The 19,836-nt window shown below is 52.4% G+C and overlaps 13 protein-coding genes across 13 annotated transcripts; 8 read left to right on the top strand and 5 right to left on the bottom strand.

Annotated features, from left to right (window-relative positions):
• Positions 1 to 75: 75 nt before the first annotated feature.
• On the top strand, positions 76 to 1,872 carry HPODL_01772 (Divalent metal ion transporter involved in manganese homeostasis; the record flags this gene model as incomplete). The annotated part of the gene is made up of 1 exon (XM_014078293.1): positions 76 to 1,872. One exon carries the CDS (start codon positions 76 to 78, stop codon positions 1,870 to 1,872), a length of 1,797 nt encoding a protein of 598 aa, XP_013933768.1.
• A 99-nt stretch (positions 1,873 to 1,971) lies between these two features.
• HPODL_01771 (Mannan endo-1,6-alpha-mannosidase DCW1) lies at positions 1,972 to 3,324 on the top strand (the record flags this gene model as incomplete). Its single annotated transcript, XM_014078292.1, has 1 exon — positions 1,972 to 3,324. The coding sequence occupies one exon, from the start codon at positions 1,972 to 1,974 to the stop codon at positions 3,322 to 3,324; it is 1,353 nt and encodes a 450-aa protein (XP_013933767.1).
• Positions 3,325 to 3,334: 10 nt separating this feature from the next.
• Positions 3,335 to 3,925, bottom strand: HPODL_01770 (Altered inheritance rate of mitochondria protein 38; the record flags this gene model as incomplete). Its single annotated transcript, XM_014078291.1, has 1 exon — positions 3,335 to 3,925. The coding sequence occupies one exon, from the start codon at positions 3,923 to 3,925 to the stop codon at positions 3,335 to 3,337; it is 591 nt and encodes a 196-aa protein (XP_013933766.1).
• Positions 3,926 to 4,261: 336 nt separating this feature from the next.
• Positions 4,262 to 5,917, top strand: HPODL_01769 (Threonine dehydratase, mitochondrial; the record flags this gene model as incomplete). Its single annotated transcript, XM_014078290.1, has 1 exon — positions 4,262 to 5,917. One exon carries the CDS (start codon positions 4,262 to 4,264, stop codon positions 5,915 to 5,917), a length of 1,656 nt encoding a protein of 551 aa, XP_013933765.1.
• A 1,209-nt stretch (positions 5,918 to 7,126) lies between these two features.
• Positions 7,127 to 8,605, bottom strand: HPODL_01768 (Nitrosoguanidine resistance protein SNG1; the record flags this gene model as incomplete). Its single annotated transcript, XM_014078289.1, has 1 exon — positions 7,127 to 8,605. The coding sequence occupies one exon, from the start codon at positions 8,603 to 8,605 to the stop codon at positions 7,127 to 7,129; it is 1,479 nt and encodes a 492-aa protein (XP_013933764.1).
• A 266-nt stretch (positions 8,606 to 8,871) lies between these two features.
• HPODL_01767 (uncharacterized protein) lies at positions 8,872 to 9,243 on the bottom strand (the record flags this gene model as incomplete). The annotated part of the gene is made up of 1 exon (XM_014078288.1): positions 8,872 to 9,243. The coding sequence occupies one exon, from the start codon at positions 9,241 to 9,243 to the stop codon at positions 8,872 to 8,874; it is 372 nt and encodes a 123-aa protein (XP_013933763.1).
• Positions 9,244 to 9,307: 64 nt separating this feature from the next.
• HPODL_01766 (Steryl ester hydrolase, catalyzes steryl ester hydrolysis at the plasma membrane) lies at positions 9,308 to 10,609 on the top strand (the record flags this gene model as incomplete). Its single annotated transcript, XM_014078287.1, has 1 exon — positions 9,308 to 10,609. The coding sequence occupies one exon, from the start codon at positions 9,308 to 9,310 to the stop codon at positions 10,607 to 10,609; it is 1,302 nt and encodes a 433-aa protein (XP_013933762.1).
• An 8-nt stretch (positions 10,610 to 10,617) lies between these two features.
• HPODL_01765 (Ribosome maturation protein SDO1) lies at positions 10,618 to 11,370 on the bottom strand (the record flags this gene model as incomplete). The annotated part of the gene is made up of 1 exon (XM_014078286.1): positions 10,618 to 11,370. One exon carries the CDS (start codon positions 11,368 to 11,370, stop codon positions 10,618 to 10,620), a length of 753 nt encoding a protein of 250 aa, XP_013933761.1.
• A 65-nt stretch (positions 11,371 to 11,435) lies between these two features.
• On the top strand, positions 11,436 to 12,845 carry HPODL_01764 (flavin-containing monooxygenase; the record flags this gene model as incomplete). Its single annotated transcript, XM_014078285.1, has 1 exon — positions 11,436 to 12,845. One exon carries the CDS (start codon positions 11,436 to 11,438, stop codon positions 12,843 to 12,845), a length of 1,410 nt encoding a protein of 469 aa, XP_013933760.1.
• Positions 12,846 to 13,249: 404 nt separating this feature from the next.
• On the top strand, positions 13,250 to 15,034 carry HPODL_01763 (siderochrome-iron transporter; the record flags this gene model as incomplete). Its single annotated transcript, XM_014078284.1, has 1 exon — positions 13,250 to 15,034. One exon carries the CDS (start codon positions 13,250 to 13,252, stop codon positions 15,032 to 15,034), a length of 1,785 nt encoding a protein of 594 aa, XP_013933759.1.
• Positions 15,035 to 15,113: 79 nt separating this feature from the next.
• On the top strand, positions 15,114 to 16,886 carry HPODL_01762 (Gamma-glutamyltransferase; the record flags this gene model as incomplete). The annotated part of the gene is made up of 1 exon (XM_014078283.1): positions 15,114 to 16,886. The coding sequence occupies one exon, from the start codon at positions 15,114 to 15,116 to the stop codon at positions 16,884 to 16,886; it is 1,773 nt and encodes a 590-aa protein (XP_013933758.1).
• A 165-nt stretch (positions 16,887 to 17,051) lies between these two features.
• On the top strand, positions 17,052 to 18,497 carry HPODL_01761 (uncharacterized protein; the record flags this gene model as incomplete). Its single annotated transcript, XM_014078282.1, has 1 exon — positions 17,052 to 18,497. The coding sequence occupies one exon, from the start codon at positions 17,052 to 17,054 to the stop codon at positions 18,495 to 18,497; it is 1,446 nt and encodes a 481-aa protein (XP_013933757.1).
• On the bottom strand, positions 18,498 to 19,706 carry HPODL_05310 (uncharacterized protein; the record flags this gene model as incomplete). The annotated part of the gene is made up of 1 exon (XM_014078281.1): positions 18,498 to 19,706. One exon carries the CDS (start codon positions 19,704 to 19,706, stop codon positions 18,498 to 18,500), a length of 1,209 nt encoding a protein of 402 aa, XP_013933756.1.
• Between the last annotated feature and the right edge of the window lie 130 nt (positions 19,707 to 19,836).

Raw genomic sequence — 19,836 nt, 5'->3', positions numbered from 1 at the left:
GCTGACAAGCGTGTCCGTGGCTGAATACGGCTGTACATACACACCCATACCTTATTTATTGATATTGCGTCTTTTATGGAACACATAGGTCTCCGTGCATCAGATCGTCACGCAAGGCACGAAGACCCGTTCCAGGATTATATCGGCCTTGAGAGCATAACAGGAACATCTGAATATTCTAATTTTGAACTGAACAACTCATCCGATTCTTTTTTCCCAGAAAACAACAACGACGACGAGCCCCCAAAAATGGATTCCAAGCAAGCCAAGGTGATCCTCGTTTTGAAGAGATTTGTGAAGTTCATTGGACCAGGCCTAATGGTCTCTGTGTCTTACATGGACCCTGGAAATTTCAGCAGTTCCATTTCCTCTGCCCAATTCCAGTACAAGCTCCTGTTCTCGCTCATTGTGTCCAATATGATGGCTGGGTTCATGCAGATCCTGGCCAGCAAGCTTGGAATCTGTACCGGCCAGGACCTGGCTGCCAACTGCCGCCAGCACCTGCCGAAATACGTGAACCTTGTCATCTACGTTTTTGCAGAGATGGCCGTTGCAGCCACAGACATGGCTGAAATTATTGGTACTGCCGTCGCATTTAACATTCTCTTTGGTCTCCCATTGCTGGGCGGTGTCATGCTGACGACTCTGGATGTTCTTTTTGTTTTGCTTGCATACAGGCCCAACGGGCCACTTGTCGTGGTCCAGGTCTTCGAGGCTGCCGTGGGGTGTCTAGTTTTAGGCACGGTCGCCTGTTTTATCGTCGAGCTCGTGAACGTTTCTCCTACAACCAACTGGGGAAGCGTTTTCCGCGGGTTCCTGCCTTCCAAAGAGATCTTCACTAATACCAAAGGTCTCTACCTCACCGCTGCGTTGCTGGGAAGTAACTTGATGCCGCACTCGTTGTATTTGGGTTCTGGAGTTGTCCAGGCACGTATGAAGGCTTTCGACATGAAACGTGGCTTGTACACCCCACCAATGGCGAAGCAGAAGAAAAAGGGTTTACTTTGCAACACCATCGAGGGAGATACTCAGGATTTGAGATACATCCCGTCGATGGAGGCGATCAACGGGACCATGTCGTACATCATTGCTGAGATGGTGATTTCGCTGATTACTGTTGCACTGTTTGTCAACGCTGCCATTCTGATTGTCGCCGGCAGTGCGCTGTCGCAGCCAATGGACGACGACGGAGACGGAGTCCTGGAAAATGCCGATCTGTTCACCTTGCACTATCTTCTTTCGAGTCAACTGTCAAAAGCTGCAGGAACAGTTTTTGCGCTGGCTCTATTGTGCTCTGGTCTGTGTGGCGGTACCGTGGTCACCATTGCCAGCCAACAAATCATGGAGGGACATGTGCGCATCTCCATGCATCCTGCAATCAAGCGTATCATCACACGTATCATTGCCATCACTCCATGCATTGCGGTTGTTACCACTCAGGGAAGAGAGGGCCTGAGTAAAGTTTTGAACGCGACCCAGGTTGTTCTGTCGCTGCTGCTGCCTTTCATCAGTGCGCCGCTAGTGTACTTGACCTGCAAAAAAAGTATCATGCGCGTTCTTATCAGCGGAACGGAACCTACGCAGGAATCGGGAGAAAACATCCCTATGGATGATATCTCCAGCGGCAACAACAGCACGATTGACCTGCTCTCCGACACCGAGAACACGATGACGTCAGACCATTCTCTGCGCTCCCACGAGGTCCGCGACCTCCAGGAGTCGCAGCTGGACGACACCACGGACCTGCCAAAGTACAAGGACATGAGCAACAACATAGTCACCGCCGTGGCGGGTGTGATTGTGTGGCTGGTCATCTCGCTCATGAACTTCTGGCTGCTGATCAGCATGGCCATGGGCAAGGACGTGGACTAGAGAAATAGATTGATGTAAGCAATTACCTAATTTTTTTTATCCTCGAGAGTATAATTTCTCCAGCTACGCGATCAGACTTTTTTGCAAAGCCTTTCTTTTATGCAACTTGCGAGTCTTTTTGTTCTTCTGGGGTCGGCGATGGCGGTCGACCTCGACATCAGCAGTCACAGCTCGATCCAGGCAGCCACGGCGCTGATTGCGGACGGTTTGATGGACTACTACTGGGGATACAAGTACGGAGGAACCATTGGAATGTTCACGAGCCCCTACTACTGGTGGGAGGCCGGAGGAGCCTGGGGGTCGATGATCGACTACTGGTATTTTCTTCAGAACAACACATACGAGGAAACCATCAAGGAGGCGCTGTTGTACCAGACAGGAGAGAACTGGGATTACATCCCTTTAAATCAATCCACCACAGAGGGTAACGATGATCAGGCGTTCTGGGGCATTGCTGCGATCCAGGCGGCCGAGCGGAACTTCACAAACCCTGCCTCGGACCAGCCTCAGTGGCTGTATCTTGCGCAGGCGGTTTTCAACACGATGGCCTGGAGATGGGACACGGAGCACTGTGCTGGAGGACTCAGATGGCAGATTTTCCAGTGGAACTCGGGCTACGACTACAAGAACACGGTTTCTAACGCGGGCTTGTTTCACATTGGCGCGCGGCTGGCGAGATTCACGTCCAACGACACCTACGTCGACTGGGCCGAAAAAATCTACGACTGGCTTCTTGGCGTGGATTTTATCACCGAAGGAGACACGTATAATTTTGCCTACGACGGCGCCAGCATCAACGACAACTGCTCGTCTGTTGTGAAGTACCAATGGTCCTACAACGCCGGGATGATGCTTTCAGGCTGTGCTTATCTGTACAACTACACGGAGGACGACATATGGAGACAGCGGACACTCAAGTTTCTGAACGGGCTGGTTGTCTACACGCCCAACAGTGGGCAGGACGGAGTGTATGTGCTACAGGAGACCGCGTGCATGGGGTCGGGCTCGTGCAACAACGACCAGCGCTCGTTCAGAGCATACCTGATCCGGTTCATGGGGCTAACGGCCATGATGGTGCCGGAAACACAAGACACCATCAACAAGTACATTCAGCAGTCAGCGCAGGCGGCCGCGCAGTCGTGCTCGGGAGGCACGGACGGCCACACGTGCGGCCTGAACTGGACGCACAGCGGCTGGGACGGCTACTACGGGCTAGGAGAGCAGATGTGTGCTCTGGAGGCTATCCAGAACGTGCTTATCTACGACAGACCGGCTCCGTACACCTCGTCGAACGGAGGCTCGTCTACAGGAGACGGCGCGGCCGGATCGGAGAGCACGCAATTGACGGACCAGCCGCTGAAGCTGGACCGCGGTGACACTGCTGGAGCAGCCATTATTACGGTGCTGATTGGGGTGAGTATTATCGCACTGGCGTGCTGGTTATTAGTGTAATGTACATGGGTCATTTCTGTCTGTTGGCCTCCAAGACCTCCCGCAGGTACGCGTCTTCGCCGCTCTCTTTGTGGTTCAGGTGGTGGTCCTCCTCATAGACGCTCAGGCCGATCGACCCCAGAAGCAGGGCCACCGTGATGAACTGCGCGTACATTCTCGCTTGCACGAATTTCTGCGTCCTGGTCAGCAATGGGTCTCTGTTGACGTACATCCAGGATCCAACCATGGACGCTGCCCAAAGACCGGTGATGATCTTGTACTTGTTGTTCGACAGAGACTCAACCACCTTGTCTGTTGGGGAGAGCTTGGCCCATCTTCTGTGCTCTTCTAGCACCTTGCGCTGGTGGAACTCGGACGAATACATTTCGGAGTCGAATCTGGTGGATGCCAGCTCGGCGTTGACGGCAGTGGCGAACGCTGGCGGAATGATGGCGGTGGCCGTCTTGATGGACCACGGCATCTTGAGCAGCTTGGGATAGTGTCTAGGGGCCATGGCGTACACTCCGATGGAAACAAGGGTTCCCAGACAGAACCCGTTGAAACCTCCGGTGATGGTGGCCCACGAATGGGCGTCGATCTCTTCTTGGCTGACAATCTTCATATTAGTTGCGTACGGATAGGTAGTTTGCGAAATTTACTCTTTAAATACTTTTTTTACCCGGAACTTGACGACGGATCAAGAGCCAGTAGCAGATTGGCCAGAAGGGATTCCGGCTATTTGGTGCTGGCGTGCGTGCAGATGGCAGCCCGCGGGCCCCGGATTTGTTGCGCGCACATTTCCCATTGGCGCATGTCGCTAGCTTAGCCGACCGCAAACCAACCAAACCCCGAGCTACCCAGCCAAATACCGCCAACCGTGCAATGAGGGTGCTGACGTCAGCACCCTAAGGGGGATGAATCACAGTGAAAAAAAAGGTAAAAAAAATATAATTGATACATGCGGAAGGTGGCACAATTGAGACTCGCCAAAACCGTCCAGCGATTGTATTCCTCGGCCGCCGATATCTGTCGCCGGTTTCCGGACCTCAGACCGGCCGATGTGCTTCCCAACGGCCGTCCCGACTACGTCAAGATGATCCTCACGTCACGTGTGTACGACGTCATCGACGAGTCTCCGATCTCGAACGCTGTCTCGTTGTCGCAGAAAACCAACTCCACGGTGATGCTGAAGCGCGAGGATCTGTTGCCTGTTTTTTCGTTCAAGCTGAGAGGCGCGTACAACATGATCGCTCATTTGTCGGACGAGCGTAAGTCCAAAGGTGTTATAGCGTGTTCGGCGGGCAACCACGCGCAGGGCGTGGCGTATTCTGCCAAGGAGATGGGCATTCCGGCCACTATTGTGATGCCTGTGGCCACGCCATCCATCAAGTTCAAGAATGTGAGCAGGCTGGGCTCACGGGTGGTGCTTTTTGGCAACGATTTTGACTCTGCCAAAGCCGAGTGCGAGAGACTGACCATTGAACAGGGACTCACGAATATTCCTCCCTTCGACCACCCGTATGTCATTGCTGGCCAAGGAACCATTGCCATGGAGCTGCTTCGCCAGGTGAAGAGCAACAAGCTGAGTGCCGTGTTCGTGGCCGTGGGTGGTGGCGGGCTGCTTTCTGGCATCACGGCGTACCTGAAGCGGCTGGCCCCGCACGTGAAGATTATTGGTGTGGAGACGTTCGACGCGGACGCGCTGAAACGCTCGCTGGAAAAGGGCGAAAGAGTGACGCTGGACTCTGTTGGCGGGTTTGCGGACGGAACAGCGGTCCGGATCGTTGGAGAAGAGACGTTTGCTGTGTGCCAGGAGTTTGGCGTTGACGAGGTGGTGCGCGTGACGACAGACGAGATTTGTGCTGCGATCAAGGACGTGTTTGAGGACACGAGATCGTTGATGGAGCCGTCGGGAGCCATGACGGTGGCAGGACTCAAGAGATACGTTGAGCTACATCCGGAGATCGACCATTCCACGAAAACATATGTTCCTATTTTGTCTGGAGCAAACATGAACTTCGATAGACTGAGATTTGTCAGCGAAAGAGCCGTGCTGGGTGAGGGCAAGGAGGTGTTCCTGACGGTGCAGATCCCAGACAAGCCAGGCACGTTTGCCCAGTTGAACCACATTATAGACCCGAGAAACGTGACCGAGTTCTCGTACAGGATCTCTGCAGACTCGGAGGAGACCGGTCTGGCCAATATTTTCACGTCGTTCTCTGTGATTGACAGAAACAAGGAGCTGGGCAAGGTGATGAAGGATCTGGAGCAAGCCGGGTTTAAGGCGCAGGATTTGACCGATAATGAGATGGCCAAGAGCCACGGCAGATACCTCGTGGGGGGTAAGGTGTACGTTCCGGGCGAGAGGATAGTTTCGTTCGAGTTTCCAGAACGGCCTGGTGCTCTGACACGGTTCCTGTCGTCGATGGAGATGAACTGGAACCTGACGTTGTTCCACTACAGAAACCACGGCGACGACATTGGCAAGGTGCTGGCAGGGATCTGTGTTCCGCCCGAGGACAATGCGAAATTCGACAAATTTTTGAAAGATCTGGGGTACAAGTACAATGACGAGACTGATAATTTGGTTTTCAAGACGTTTCTCACTAGATAGATGAAAAATAAAAATAAATAATAAATAAATAAATTATCATGATCCGGGCTCTTCCCCGAATAGCGGTTTTTCGGGCATGCTGGGCGCAGAGGTCGTTGTTTAGGTTTTACCACAACGTTCCAAAGACGGCGAGAATTGTTCTGGACCAGCAAGATGGCCCAGAAGACGGTCTGCCAGATAGTGCACTGAACCCTGCCGATTACAGTTCTGTGGTAAAAACGATCCCCGAGAACTCGCCAGACACAAAAGTGCTGTACACGCTGTCGGCACGATATTTCCCACTCAATCTAAAGGTATCCATTTTCGACACGCTCAAGTCCAAGTCGATTCCGGCGAAAAACGTGCTTTTCGTGATCACCTTTGCAGACCAGGTCCTGGACAGGCCTTTAGAGCGGGATGCCGACTTGCAGACTTTGCGCGAAAGCTACTGGCGCTCGCTAAACAGCTACTTGTCCCTCTACAGCTCGCAAACGGTAGATCTCGAAAATGTCATGGTGACGAGCACAAAGTATCCCCGGTCGGTTACCAAGCTATTTGAAAAACTCATACAGTCGGAACACAACCAGACGTATTACGTGATTGGCCAGACAAACACAGGCAAGAGCTCCTTGGTGCAGCGGCTCATCATCGAAAGCAACGACTACCAGTCTGTCCCTGTGGTACCCAAGGTTTCTGCGAAGCCGTGTTCGACTCGCCGCAACGGGACCTTTGTTTGTTCCTATTTTGGGCTCACTCTGGTGGACACGCCGGGAATGCTTCCGAAAACACACAGCATTTACGCCGTGCTGCGTCCCCAGCTCCGGCAGAGCGTGTTATCCTGGGGACCTACCAATTCCATTCGGACCCGTGTATTTACGTTTAGAGATACAGAGCAGGTGGTGGGGCTGGGTCCATGCGTGGGGATACATTCACCCGACCACACAGGACCGCTAGCGTTGAGACAGTATTTCTGGGGCCCTGCAAAAATATTTCGAGACCTGGCAGAGTGGCAAGCCTGGCTTGCTGACCACAGGTACGTTCACCGGTCGCCATGGACAGCATACAAATTACATGCTTCTGCCGGCTTGTGTGACCTAATTATCAGCAATCTCGGGTTCGTTAGATTCGAAAACGGGTGCCCTCCATTGACAGTCTACGTGCCTTCGTGTCTTCGAGTTGTTCAACGATTATATACACATGAGGACCATTATAAAGAGCTGGATCTAGAGACTAATGCGACTTTTGAGCGGCCTTAGTCAGCTTGCGTTTCATGTGCCAACTGAAGAAGAATAGACAGAATGGAAGCAGGATATTGTTGAGAGCGATCCATGCCACCAAAATGCCAAAGTTCCTGCCCAAATGTCCACGGTAGGTGTCGAAAAGAAGCACCTTCATGAGCTCGTACGAATTCTTGATCGGCATGGCGTACGTGAACCGGTAGAACTGCGGACACACCTCAATAGGCGAAAAAGTGGCCGAGATGTTGCACACAACGAAAAACACCAGCCAGAATCCCATCAGTGGCGGCAGCACAGCAAAACAGAGCAGCGCAATGTTCTCGTTGGCACCTCCCACGGCCGACATGGTCAGGTACGAGATCATCCAGTGGACGCCAAAGCCGCCCTTCCACGCGTTGTTGAGCTTGATCTGGAACGCGGCGTTCACACAGCTGTATCCGAGCGAAATCAGCAGGAAGTTGGCCTGTGCAATCACCATCCGATAGATGATATAGCTCACTGGCTTGAGCGTTTCGGCGGCCTCCTGGTTGATTTTCTGGAACCACATGACCTGGAAAAACGTGACTATAATAATATAAATCAGGCCAACCTGGAGTGGTGCCATGACCGTGTAATCGGACACCGGAATGCCATCTGTCATAGTAATATCCGGCGTGCGGGATAACGTGGTGGTATTTTGCAGGCTGGCAAACTGCTCTGACGACAGCTGGGAGAGAAGTCGTGGATACACCTCCTGCTGCATTATGTCGGTAAAGGCGACTCCGAACTTGAGCAGGCCTGGCTCAACGTAGGAGTTCATTCCATTAAGGTCTCTGCCGGTCTCGTAGTAGCCCTTGACGAGCATGGAAGTGTTCAGATCCCGTCCGTTTTCGAGAGCCTGAACCAGCTGCTGCGAAACGTTGTTGCTGGTGACGTAGATCGCGCCCCAGTATTTCTGTTTCCAGACTTCGTTGACGACCCAGTCCTCGTCTACGTAATCATGGCGAGTCCATCCCAGCAGCGGCTTCACCGCCGGCGACTCGGCCACCTGGAGCAACGCTTGCGACACCGGGTAGTCGTTGTTATCAATGCTTGCGCCGTCCTCAACAACCAGAAGAATTTTCAGATTGACCAAACGGCTGCCACGTTGGTACATAGCACCCCAATAGATAGAAAACACGCTCAGAATAAATATCCAGAGAACAACGATAATAACTGCGTACTGCTTGAAGAACTTTCTTCTGTGCTGAGCGTACTTCTTGGACAAAAAGCCCATCTTGACCGGTCCCTGCTGCTCTTTTGCCATTTTCTCCTCTCTCTCGCGCTCCAATCTCTCGATATCCTCCTCATTGGCGTGAGAAACAGAGTATTCGGTGTATTGAGTCACCACCCGCATGAGAGAGTCGGAGTTGTCCTGACGGTACTCCTGAGGCTCTCTCTGGTTCGCATCGTCAGTAGCGTCCTTTCCCAAAGACGTTTCGGAAGAAGTCATGCTGAATTTACAAGATTAAGCAGCGTGTGTCTAAATTTATATGTTTGCACCCTGGAAATATATTTTTTAAACCCGTGAAATGAGCGAGTTTAGGATTACAAATTGAGACAATTGCTAATTCCGAGAAAAAAAACAATACGGACTCGGACCTCGGTTTAGCATAAGCTGCTCCCTACATGTGCACATCGGCCTAAGAAAGTTATGTCCATGTTTATGCGGACTTAAGCGGCAGCAATTGCCGTTTACGCTCAGAGGCGTCGAAACTTCTATGCTGGCTGCGACTGCAGCACCGTCTTGACCAATGCCACCAATTCAACAAGCAGCTCATGGTCCTCGTCTGCAGGCTCAGATTTGGCGAAGAATTTCCCACTGGTGTTGAGTATAGTATTCTTGGAGATGCTCTGGCCTATCTGGCCTGCCAGAACTTGGGTCTTGAGGTTGCCTCCAATCAGCACTGTAGGCACCTGTGTTCCCGACCCTTCCACCGCGAGGGGACGAGTCTGCAGATCGTACGTCACGTCCAGCTCTCCGTCCCGCGACAGAGAGATGATCTGTTTGTCGGCAAAATCGAGCACGCTACACTTCACCTCGTGACCGTCCAGCTGTACTGTCTTTTCGCGATACGAGGTTGAAAACATGGTTGAGAAAAACAAAAGTATAATTAATTTATTTATTTTCTTCCTGGGCTGTGTAATTTTTTTTATGCCCTCGCGATCTCTTCTTGCTAACGAGCAAGAGCCGGAGCCGCTGGAGAGCAAAAAACACAACATCCTGCTCGGTTATGTGTCCATAACCGTGTCGTACGTGTGCTGTTTCTTCTTTCTCGGCGTGCTCATGTTTTTCGCTGTTGTGTCCAATGTTTACAAACTCCATATCAAAAAGGAACACAAGTACACATCCTCCAAAAAGCGCGCGTATTCCATAGAATCCCCAAAAAGAAGTCCGCATTTGCGCTACTATGTCCAGCTCATGGGGCTGGAGCTGTTTGAGTACCGCATCATCACTAAAGATGGCTTTGTGATCACGCTCCAACGAATAGTCGATCCCAACGTGCCGCCCAGCGGACCGCCCGTTCTGCTGCTCCATGGACTGCTCCAGTCGTCCGGCTCGTTTGTCACGAGCGGCTACAAAAGCCTGAGTTATCTGCTGATCAGAAACGGCTACGATGTGTGGCTCGGCAACAATCGATGCGGATTCCATCCCCAGCACACGTCTCTCAACCCAAACGACCCCAAGATGTGGGACTGGGATCTCACCGAAATGACGCGCTACGACGTCCCCTGCATGATAGATGAGATCCTCCACTCCACGGGCAAGTCGAAAGTCACGCTGATCGGCCATTCCCAGGGAACTGCCCAGATAGTCATGCTGCTGTCGAGCGAGTTCGAAATGGGATACGAGGACAAGATCTCAAAGTGCGTGCTCTTGGCGCCTGCGATTTTTGGCGGTTCGTTGTTGAACTCCAAGGGATTTATCCGTTTTATCAAATTGCTGCCCAACTGGCTCTACGACTCGTTTTTCGGAATCAACTCGTTCATGCCGATCATGATGGCTCTTCGCAGAATCATTGTCACCACGCCAATGTTTGGGTTTCTGAGTTACGCAATGTTCAGCTTCCTGTTCGATTGGACCGACTATCTCTGGGACAGAAGCCTGAGACCGTACCATTTTATCTTTTCTCCGGTGTACATTTCGGCGAAATTGATGAAATGGTGGCTCAGTAAGTACCACGGACAGGGTTTCCAGATGGGCGAGTCGATTCTGAAAAAAGAGCGGGAGTGGTTCTCAAGGAAGACGCCGCCCCTGTTCCTGGTGATTGGAGAACAAGATAGACTGGTGGACGGCAATCTTTTCGTGCGACATCTGGAACTCAATGAGCCCGAAATGCGCGGCCGATTCAACTACACCAAAGTCAAACATTACAGCCATCTAGACGTCCTCTGGTCGGACGATCTCATAGAGGTGTTAGGAAAACCTCTTCTGAATTTCCTAGCCACTATGTAAACTAATAATTACAAATTCTGCTCTCCCTCGGCGATGACAGCCATGTCTAAAACTTCAACAGACCCCTTTCTCGACTTGACTAGCTCGGTGAGCTCTTTGTAGTACTCGGGCTCGATCAGACACACGATTTCTGTTTCTGAGTCCACTTTCTCCTCGTCTTGCACGGTAGCTATTATCTTTTTGAGCTCTGTCTCTATCTTTGTGTATTCTTTGCTGTTGAGAGAGATTCTGAGCTTCATGTGAGCTCTGGAGATAGGAATTATCTGTTTTTCCACTAGTAGTTTAATTGCTTCCAAAGCTTTGGCTTTGGCGTTCTTCGCATTCACTGAGTTGAACTTGAGTTCCTTAAGAGCCTTGTCGATCATGGTTGGCGGGTATCGTTTCTTGGTTTTTGGATTAATGCATTTTGTAGAGATGATGGTTAGGATCTCGTTGTGCAATTTCTCGTTCTGCGCCGACCGCTCTTTCTCACTTAGCTGGATTTCTCCTTTCTTCAGAATCTCCAAGATAATCTCGTCTGTGTTGGTGGATCCGAACGCTTTCTTGAGGTCGTCATTCGAAGCCACCTGTCCCTTCGAGACGTTTATAAACACCTGCGGAATCTGAAGAACCTCGTCCAGGTCCTTCTCGACACCGGCGCGGTAGTCCTGGACCTTATTCTGGTAGCATGCTATTTCAAACCGCTTCTTGCCCTTTTTCATTCTCACCAACGAAACGTTGGTGAGTCTGATCTGCGAAGATGGCTGATTGATGACTGCCATAGGAATATTTTATTAATTGAATTATTTAATTTTAATTTTTATTTTTATTTTTCATAAAATTCCACATGTGTAAGTCCGTCTGTGTAATTGGCGGCGGGGCGTGCGGATTGGCCACTGTGCGGGCTTTTCTTGAAGAAGGCGGGTTTGAAAAGGTTGTAGGGTTTGAACAAAGACCCTCGTTTGGCGGGATCTGGAACTACAACGAGCTCGCCGACCAGAATCTCAGTATCCCGTCCGTGGACCCGCTGGCCGTGGTTAACCCCATAAAAACGGAAAACGGCTACGTCTGGCCAAACGCCGTGTACGACGCACTCGAGACAAACACGCCATACCCGCTGATGGAGTTCAGAGACTACAAATTCCCCGAGTCGACTCCTCTTTTTCCTCACAGATCTGTGGTTCTTGATTACATCAGCAGATACGGGGAAGATCTAAGGCAACATTACCGGTTCAATACAAGAATTGTGGAGGTGCGGCGCGGACAAAAATGGATAGTGCGGTCGCGAACCGTGTGCGATGCCACTGCGGGCGGATTTAAGGAGTCCGACAGCGTGCCCGATACAGTGGAGGAGTACGACGCTGTGATGGTGGCCACGGGAGTTTACGACTTGCCATTGATTCCGGAGCTCAAGGGGCTCAGGCAGTGGCACGAAAAGTTCCCTAACACAATCCTCCACTCCAAGACATTCCGTAGTCCTCGCGAATTGGCTGGCCTCGAGGGAAACATCCTGGTGATTGGCAACTCTGCCTCGGGGATTGACATTTGCTACCAATTTGCGAGATACACTGGCAGAAACATATACAAAAGCGCGCGCTCAGCAAGCCGTGTGCCGGGCGGCACCAGCGACTTGGTGATTGAGATGCCAGACATCAGCCATCTGGACCCGGAGACGGCCTCTGTCTTTTTTGTTGACGGTCGAAGGTTGGAAAATGTTGGATGCATAATTTTTGCTACCGGATTTCTGCGGTCGCTGCCATTTTTTGCCGAAATAAACAGGTCCGAAAAACCTCTCATTACAGACGGAAGCAGAATTCACGGGCTGTATCGCCACTGCTGGAGCTACGAGCATCCGGGACTGGCATTTATTGCGATTTCGCGGTACGTGCTGCCGTTTCACGTTGCGGAGATTCAGGGGATCTGGTTGGCTAAAATCCTGCAAGGTAAAATATTTTTGCCAAGCTTTGCGGAAATGGCCAGCCAAGAACGCCAATTGCTAGGCCTGCGTGGCAACCTGCCGGCCTTCCACGATTTACTATATCCGGACGATATCGAGTATATGGATCTGCTTATGAAGGACATCAGAATGGCATCTGATAATGGACCCTTGCCTAAGGAATGGACAGAGTTGGAGATTGCACTGAGAAAGAATACAAAGCTTCTCAAGGCCAGATGTTTGCAGCATTTCGAGAGAACTGGCCAACATTTAACCCTTCGTGAGGCATTGTCATTGAATATAATAGACACAGGGCAGTAATTGATCAGAGCCTGCATAAATCCCATTTGCCGAAACATTATTGGCTGTACGGTGTTAGCGGAGTATATTATGTAGCTCGGGTACTAAGTCGGCTATTGGGGAACGAAGAACGAAAGTGGCCGACAAACCGGGAAGCCCATGGCTTGGAGCTATATGCACTCACAAAACTAAGCCTTTCTTGGTTCTTGTGAAGGCCATCAGCCTTACGTTGCAAACTTATTTGACCAAACAATAGTGCGCCTAGCAGGGGCGCCAAGTTTTTCTTCACTTCCCCTTTGGAAGAAGCAGCTTTTATGCATGTTATTTTTATTATGCACAAAAAAGTCCCTGGAATTTTTCTCTGGCTATAAATAAAAAGCAGCTTTCCGGGCCGTTTTATCTATTCCATCACCGATTTCATCACCATGAGTGTTTTTCAGAAACTGAGAAACAGAAAGACAGAGGAAGCGCTTTCAGAAGCCATCCTGGGCTCCAACGAGGAGCCGGAAACCTTTCTTTCGGAGCCGGAAAAAAATAAAGAAGCCCGCGAGGTGGTCGACGGGTCGAGCGTTATCAGCTCTGACGCCCCAGAGGGTTTGCAAGCCATAGAGGCCGCCACCATGGTCTGGCCAAATTGGGCCGTGTACACTACCTATGCGTGGATCTGGGTGTGTTTCTTCATGCTTGCGTTGCAACAGACTATTGGAACCACCATGATGCCGTACGCATATGCCGATTTCGCCAAAGCTCCCGAAATCAGCACTGCCGGAATCCTGGCAACCATTGTGGGAGGAGTGTTGAAGCTGCCTATCGGTAAGATTCTGAACATCTGGGGCCGTGCTGAGGGTTTTTTTGTGTTTGTGTGTGTCTACCTGCTGGGCCTGGTTATTCTTGCTGCATGCAACAACGCACATGCCTACGCTGCCGGTTATGTTCTGTTCTGGATCGGTTATGATGCCATCTACCTGATCATGGATGTGTTCCTTGCCGACACATGTGGCCTCAGAAACAGAGCTTTCGCATTCGCATTTGCTTCCACTCCGTTCATCTGCACCGCTTTCACCGGTCCGCTTGCTGCTCAGTCGATTCTCGACGTTGCAACCTGGAGATGGGGATACGGTATCTTTGCCATTGTGATGCCGTGTGTGTTTTTCCCTCTGGTGTTTGTGTTCAAATTCTACCAGTTGAAGGCCATCAAGATGGGCGTTCTTAAGAAACGTGACTCAGGAAGAACCAAATGGCAGTCGCTCGTGCACTATTTCCACGAATTCGACATCGTGGGAGCATTAATTCTCATGGCTGCCTTCACACTGTTCCTGCTCCCATTCTCGCTCCACACCCACGGAAAAGCCACTTACAAGTCGGCTGCGTTCATTGTGATGATCATAGTTGGTGTGCTATTGTTCCCTGTGTTTGCTATCTGGGAAAAATGGTTTGCCAGAACGCACTTCATCAGATACGAGCTGTTCAGAAACAGAACCATTTTGGGCTCCTGTGCACTCGCTGCGCTCAGCAACTTCAGTTTCTACTGCTGGGACCTCTACTACTACAGTTTCATCATTGTGGTTTATAACTTGAGCGTCAAGGACGCCGGTTATATGACCGAGATTTACAACGTCGGTTCGTGCTTTTGGTCTCCGCTCTTTGGTATCTACGTGCGTCTCACCAAACATTTCAAATACGCTTGTTTGTGCTTTGGTCTGCCATTGCTGTTCCTCGGCGCCGGTCTTATGATCCGCTTCCGTGGCCAGGACTCCAACATCGGCTACATCGTCATGTGCCAGATCTTCATTGCCTTCGGCGGTGGTATGTGCGTTATTGGCCGTGACATGGCAGTTATGGCCGCCTCAGACCAGGAGGGTGTGCCAATGATGCTGTCGATCCTCTCTCTGTTTGGCTCTGTGGGTGGATCTATTGGCTACGCTGTTGCTGCTGCCATCTACGACAACACTTTCTATAACGCATTGGTCAAAAAGTTGCCTGCCTCTGAGGTTCCTAACGCGCTCAAAATATACATGGGCGGTGTCAAGACCCAAATGTCCTATCCTGTTGGCTCCGCAGTCAGAGACGCCATCAACTACGCCTGGGGACAGAGCCAGAGAAACGGTGCCATCGCAGCCACCTGTATTCTCGTGCTTGCCTTCCCATCGATCGCCATCTGGAAGAACTACAACGTCGATGTCAAGAAAAACAAGGGACACGTTTTGTAGTTTTGTTAATATTGAGCAGATCAATAAAGTGTTTCTGTTACAGATTAATTTATTAAATTAGTAATTTTTTATCTTATCAATGCAATTCAATTCCAGACGGTCCACTGTTTACTCTCCACGGGGAATTGTTTCCTCGTCCCAGCCGCTTGCCAACGAAGCTGGCCTAAAAATCCTCCGCGCAGGCGGCAATTGCGTGGACGCCTGCGTCGCCGTGGCCGCCGTGCTGTGTCTCGTCGAGCCAATGTCGACAGGAGTTGGCGGCGACGCGTTCGGACTGTTTTACGACGCAAAAGCAGGTAAAGTGTCCGGCATGAACGCAACAGGCCGCTCGGCAGCGGCTTTGAGCATCGACTGGCTGCGGGAATACCACCCTGACCACATATTGTCCACGATGCGTCTAAAAAAAGACTCCGTCTATGCTGTCCAGGTGCCGGGACTTGTGGCCGGCTGGTGCGACGCCGTGGAGCGCTGGGGCAGCGGTAAAGTCTCGCTGGCCGAGATCCTTGCGCCAGCCATCGACCTGGCCGAAAACGGCTTTGTTATTTCCCAAGTGTGTGCCGATATGTGGCTCGAGGAGGAGTCGAGATTGCAAAGACTTAACAAACACGACGAAGACCTCCGTATTTTCCTGCCAAACGAAAACTTCACGGCCCCACACAAGGGCCAGCTGCTCACCAACACACTGTTTGCTGCCACGCTGCGTCGCATAGCCCACCAGGGCAAACGTGGCTTCTACGAGGGCCCCGTCGCAGAAGCCATTGTGCGTGAGCTACAGTCACGTGACCACGTGATGACGACAGCGGATCTGGCCGCGCACGAGACGCTGTTTGTGGAGCCCATTTGCGTTCCTGTGCTGGGCCACAAGATCTGGGAGATTCCACCCAACGGGTCGGGCATTATCGCCCTGCTGGCACTGGGTTATATTAGCCAGCTGGACAAAGACGGAGTTATAGATTTGCGCGCCATGCAGCATAACTCGGCCGAGTACCTGCATGTGGTGATCGAGTGTCTCAAGCTTGCGTTCAAAGACTCGGACGAGCACGTCCACGACTACGAGCATTATCGGCGCGTCACGGGGGTCGATCTTGCTGGCCAACTCAAGGACCTATTGCACCCTTCTTTTTTCAAGCAGCGCACTGCACAGTTTTCCAAAGACTCGGTGCTGGATAACCGGACGATTAAGCACGGTGTTCCCGACCCGGCGATGCGGTCCGATACCGTCTATTTTACGGTCACCGACAGCGACGGCAACGCGTTCTCGTTCATAAATTCTATCTACAGCCATTTTGGCAGTGCGATTGTGGTTCCTGGGCACGGCTTTATCCTGCAGAACCGCGGAGATAACTTCAGTCTGAATCCGGAGTCGAAAAATTGTCTCGCCGGCAGCAAGAGAACGTACCACACAATCATTCCTAGCATGATAACCACGCCTGCCGGATCGCGGGAGGAGCTGTATGCCAGTTTTGGCATTATGGGCGGTTTCAACCAGCCGCAGGCCCACGTCCAGGTGTACTTGAACATGGTGCTCTTTGGGATGGATCCGCAGCAGGCTCTGGACGCACCTCGGTTTTGCATGACACCTCACAAGGATTACAAGCACACGGACTTGGGGCTGGGATCTAATGGGCCTGTGAGCGCTCAAGTTACCACAGTAAACATCGAGGAAGGAGTGCCCGAGGAAAATATTAGTCAGCTCCGAAGATTGGGGCACGATATTATCGTGCTACGGAACGAAAAACGGACGCTTTGCGGTCGGGGCCAGGTGATTCGGCGCGAGCAGAGCGCGGACAAGCTTGTGTATGCTGGAGGCAGCGACCCACGTGGCGACGGCGCCTCTGTACCGTTCTACTGATCAAGCTGCAACCCCAACACCGAACACCGATTTCGGACTTCGGACTTGTTGATTATTAACTTCACATTAAATCCAGCTGAGTGAAAAAGTTCTTAACAGTGTATATAAGATGATGGCATCAGCAGTCTGTCCTCGATGAGCATTCAAAATTCAGTGACGAAGTTTATGAAAACTGCACGCCACGTGGAACACCAAAAAAGCGACTTTGTGCTGCTTATCGTGCTGGTCGGCTGCGCTTTTGACCTGGTCAACGTGACAGCTACCATTTCGAGCATGTCCGAAATACAACGCCATTTCGACACCACGTACTCCAACGCGTCGTGGATTTTGTCTGCGTACGCTGTGGCGTTCTCGGGGTTCATCGCAGTTTCGGGCCGCATTGGAGACATCATTGGCCACGCTAACTTATACATCTGGAGCTCTGTTTTGTTTGCGCTCTTTTCGCTACTTTGCGGTGCTGTGGACAGCCTGACGGCACTGATAGTGTTTAGAACGCTGCAAGGAGTTGCTGCCGCTGCTATCGTGCCGTCCGGCTACGCGATTGTCGCGCGCTCGTTTCCGCCCGAAAAACTGGGCTCCCGCTTCTCTGTTCTGGCCGCTGGGTTCAGTCTCTCGTTTGGCGTGGGCTATATAGTGGGCGGAGCGTTTGATCTGACGTCTGTGGGGTATAAAGGCATCTACTATCTGACCGGCGGCGTGATGTTTGTGGACGCTGTGCTGGGTTTCTTCTTCATCAAGAATATACCGCCTACGGGCGAGAAAGTGGCCAATCTGGACGCCGTGGGCTCGTTACTGCTGATCAGCGCTACCACGCTCGTTGTGGTCGGCTTCACGGAGGCCGGTGAGGTGTGGAACTCGCCGAAAACGTATCTCCCGTTGCTGGTGGGAGGAATTCTGTACGTGGTGTTCTTTTTCTGGAACACGAGCATTTTGGTGCGCGTCCAAGAAAGCGGCCGGCATTTCAAGCAGACAATACCGCTCATGCCCAAGTCGCTGCTGACGACACTGGTGCCGGTGTGTGTTCTGGTGGCCGTTTTCACGAATTACTGCACGCTGTTTGCAATCATCTCGCTGTGCGCGGAGTATTTCCAGTACGTGGAGCAAAACTCGCCGATATTATCCGCAGTCAAGCTGGCCCCAAACCTGATCGGCATGGTGGCCGTGACGACGCTGCTGTCCGTGAAAAACGATATTCTGCCGCCATACGCCTCGTTCATGCTGGGCTACTCGGGGATCGTGGCCTCGACAGCATTCTGTGCCACATGGGACAGTAGCCACAGCCACTTCTACTGGCGGTGGATTGTGCCCATGCAGGCGCTCTCGTCCGCGGGCAGCAGCTTTTTCTTCCCGCATTCCCTGAGCGTGCTGATCGGCGCAGCGGACCCCGACGTGCGCGGGCTTGTGTCGGGCGTGCTGCAGACATTTGGCCAGGTTGGCGTGAGTCTGTGTTTTGCGGTGGTCACGTCGGTGCTGGGCAACGGCGCCAAGACGGACGAAAAATTCCGCATCTGCGGCTACGTGCTGATCGTGGTGGCCTCTGTGGGCTGGCTGTGCTGTCTTGCGGTGTATATACGAGGCCACAGAACGAGAGAAAAAACCCCCGACGCATAGTCACCCCTCCTTGGCATAGAACATCTGGAAGAAAAACGGGTCATCGTGGACGAAGCTGGAGTGGTTTTCGATCGGTAGCGGCGCGACAGAGTGCTGGCTCTGCGGCCCTGCAAGCTCGTGCAGCGTGCCCAAAATCTGTTTGAGCGGCTCGTCCGTGTCCAGGAAGTCGGCGAACGCATGCAGCCGCTCGCTCATCAGCAGGAACGACTGGAACAGCCGCGGCTCCAGAACATGTAGGTCTTTTTTAATACAGGCAATCACAATCGCCAGGGTCTGGTACGTATGGCAGGACACGAACGGGAACGACTCGCGCAACTTAACGTAGGACACGGGCGCATTCTCCGTGGCAAACCGCACAAAATCCACAAACTCGTACGAAAACGCGCACAGCAGCCCGTTCAGCTGGTACTGCGAATATCTGTGCTTACGTAAGAACGGGTAGTGGAGTTTGATCTGGTTGGTGAGGATCAGGAGGCGGTAGCTGCGAAGGAGGAGCGGGTCTGTGTCGGTTTTGCGGTCGAGCACGGCGGACATGCGGCTGTCCAGCGGCAGAATCTGGGCCTCGTAGAGCGCCGGGTCTTTTCCGTAGGCCTGGAACGCGCGGTTGGTGTCGCGGTAGAGGTGGATCAAGTCGCACAGCATGGACGAGGCCGGGTCCAGAAGACACGACGTGGCGTTCGGGCGGCCGTTCGTGGACCCGATGAGGCAGTCGTAGAAGACGATGGTGCGCCAGAGCACAAATTTGCGCTCGTCGGCGTGGTTGCCCGTTTCGCGCACGTGATACCCCAGAGCGTACGCGGCGCACACGATGCTGAACAGCAGCGACCACGTGGACTCCATCTTGAGCGAGTACACGTAGTGCTCGAGCAACAGCAGGCGGGCCTGGATCAGCTCCATGCAGTCCTCCGTGAAAAGCCCGACGCGCGAGAACTCGCGGTGGAGCACGCCGTAGGTCTCGGGTGTGCAGTGTGGGTTGTAGCGGGCCCCAACGAGCAGCACGCCGAGCAGCTGGCACAGTGTGCGGCACGGGAACGAGAGCGTTTCGAGGAACAGGTCGACGTTGTGCGTGAGCTCGTAAATGTCCAGAAACTGCTCGTGCGAGCAAAACTCGGCCGTTTCGGCGTACAGCCGCAGACCCTGGGTTATGAAGTGCTGCGTTTTGGTCTTGTCGTCGAAGAGCAGCGGAAAATCGAGGTATTCCTCTTTCATCGGCTGTTCACGGCTCGGCAGTTGGCTCCCGGCCACCTCAACCACGCGATTAGCGGACGTGATGCCGTAGTAGCGTTCCGAGAGCGAGTTAGTCGAGACGGAGTTCGCGAGCCCTGGCGTGCGGATCGGG

This window comes from Ogataea parapolymorpha, chromosome VI, assembly GCF_000187245.1.
Source record: "Ogataea parapolymorpha DL-1 chromosome VI, whole genome shotgun sequence".
Taxonomy (NCBI): domain Eukaryota; kingdom Fungi; phylum Ascomycota; class Pichiomycetes; order Pichiales; family Pichiaceae; genus Ogataea; species Ogataea parapolymorpha.
This window is presented reverse-complemented; position numbering and strand designations above follow the sequence as displayed.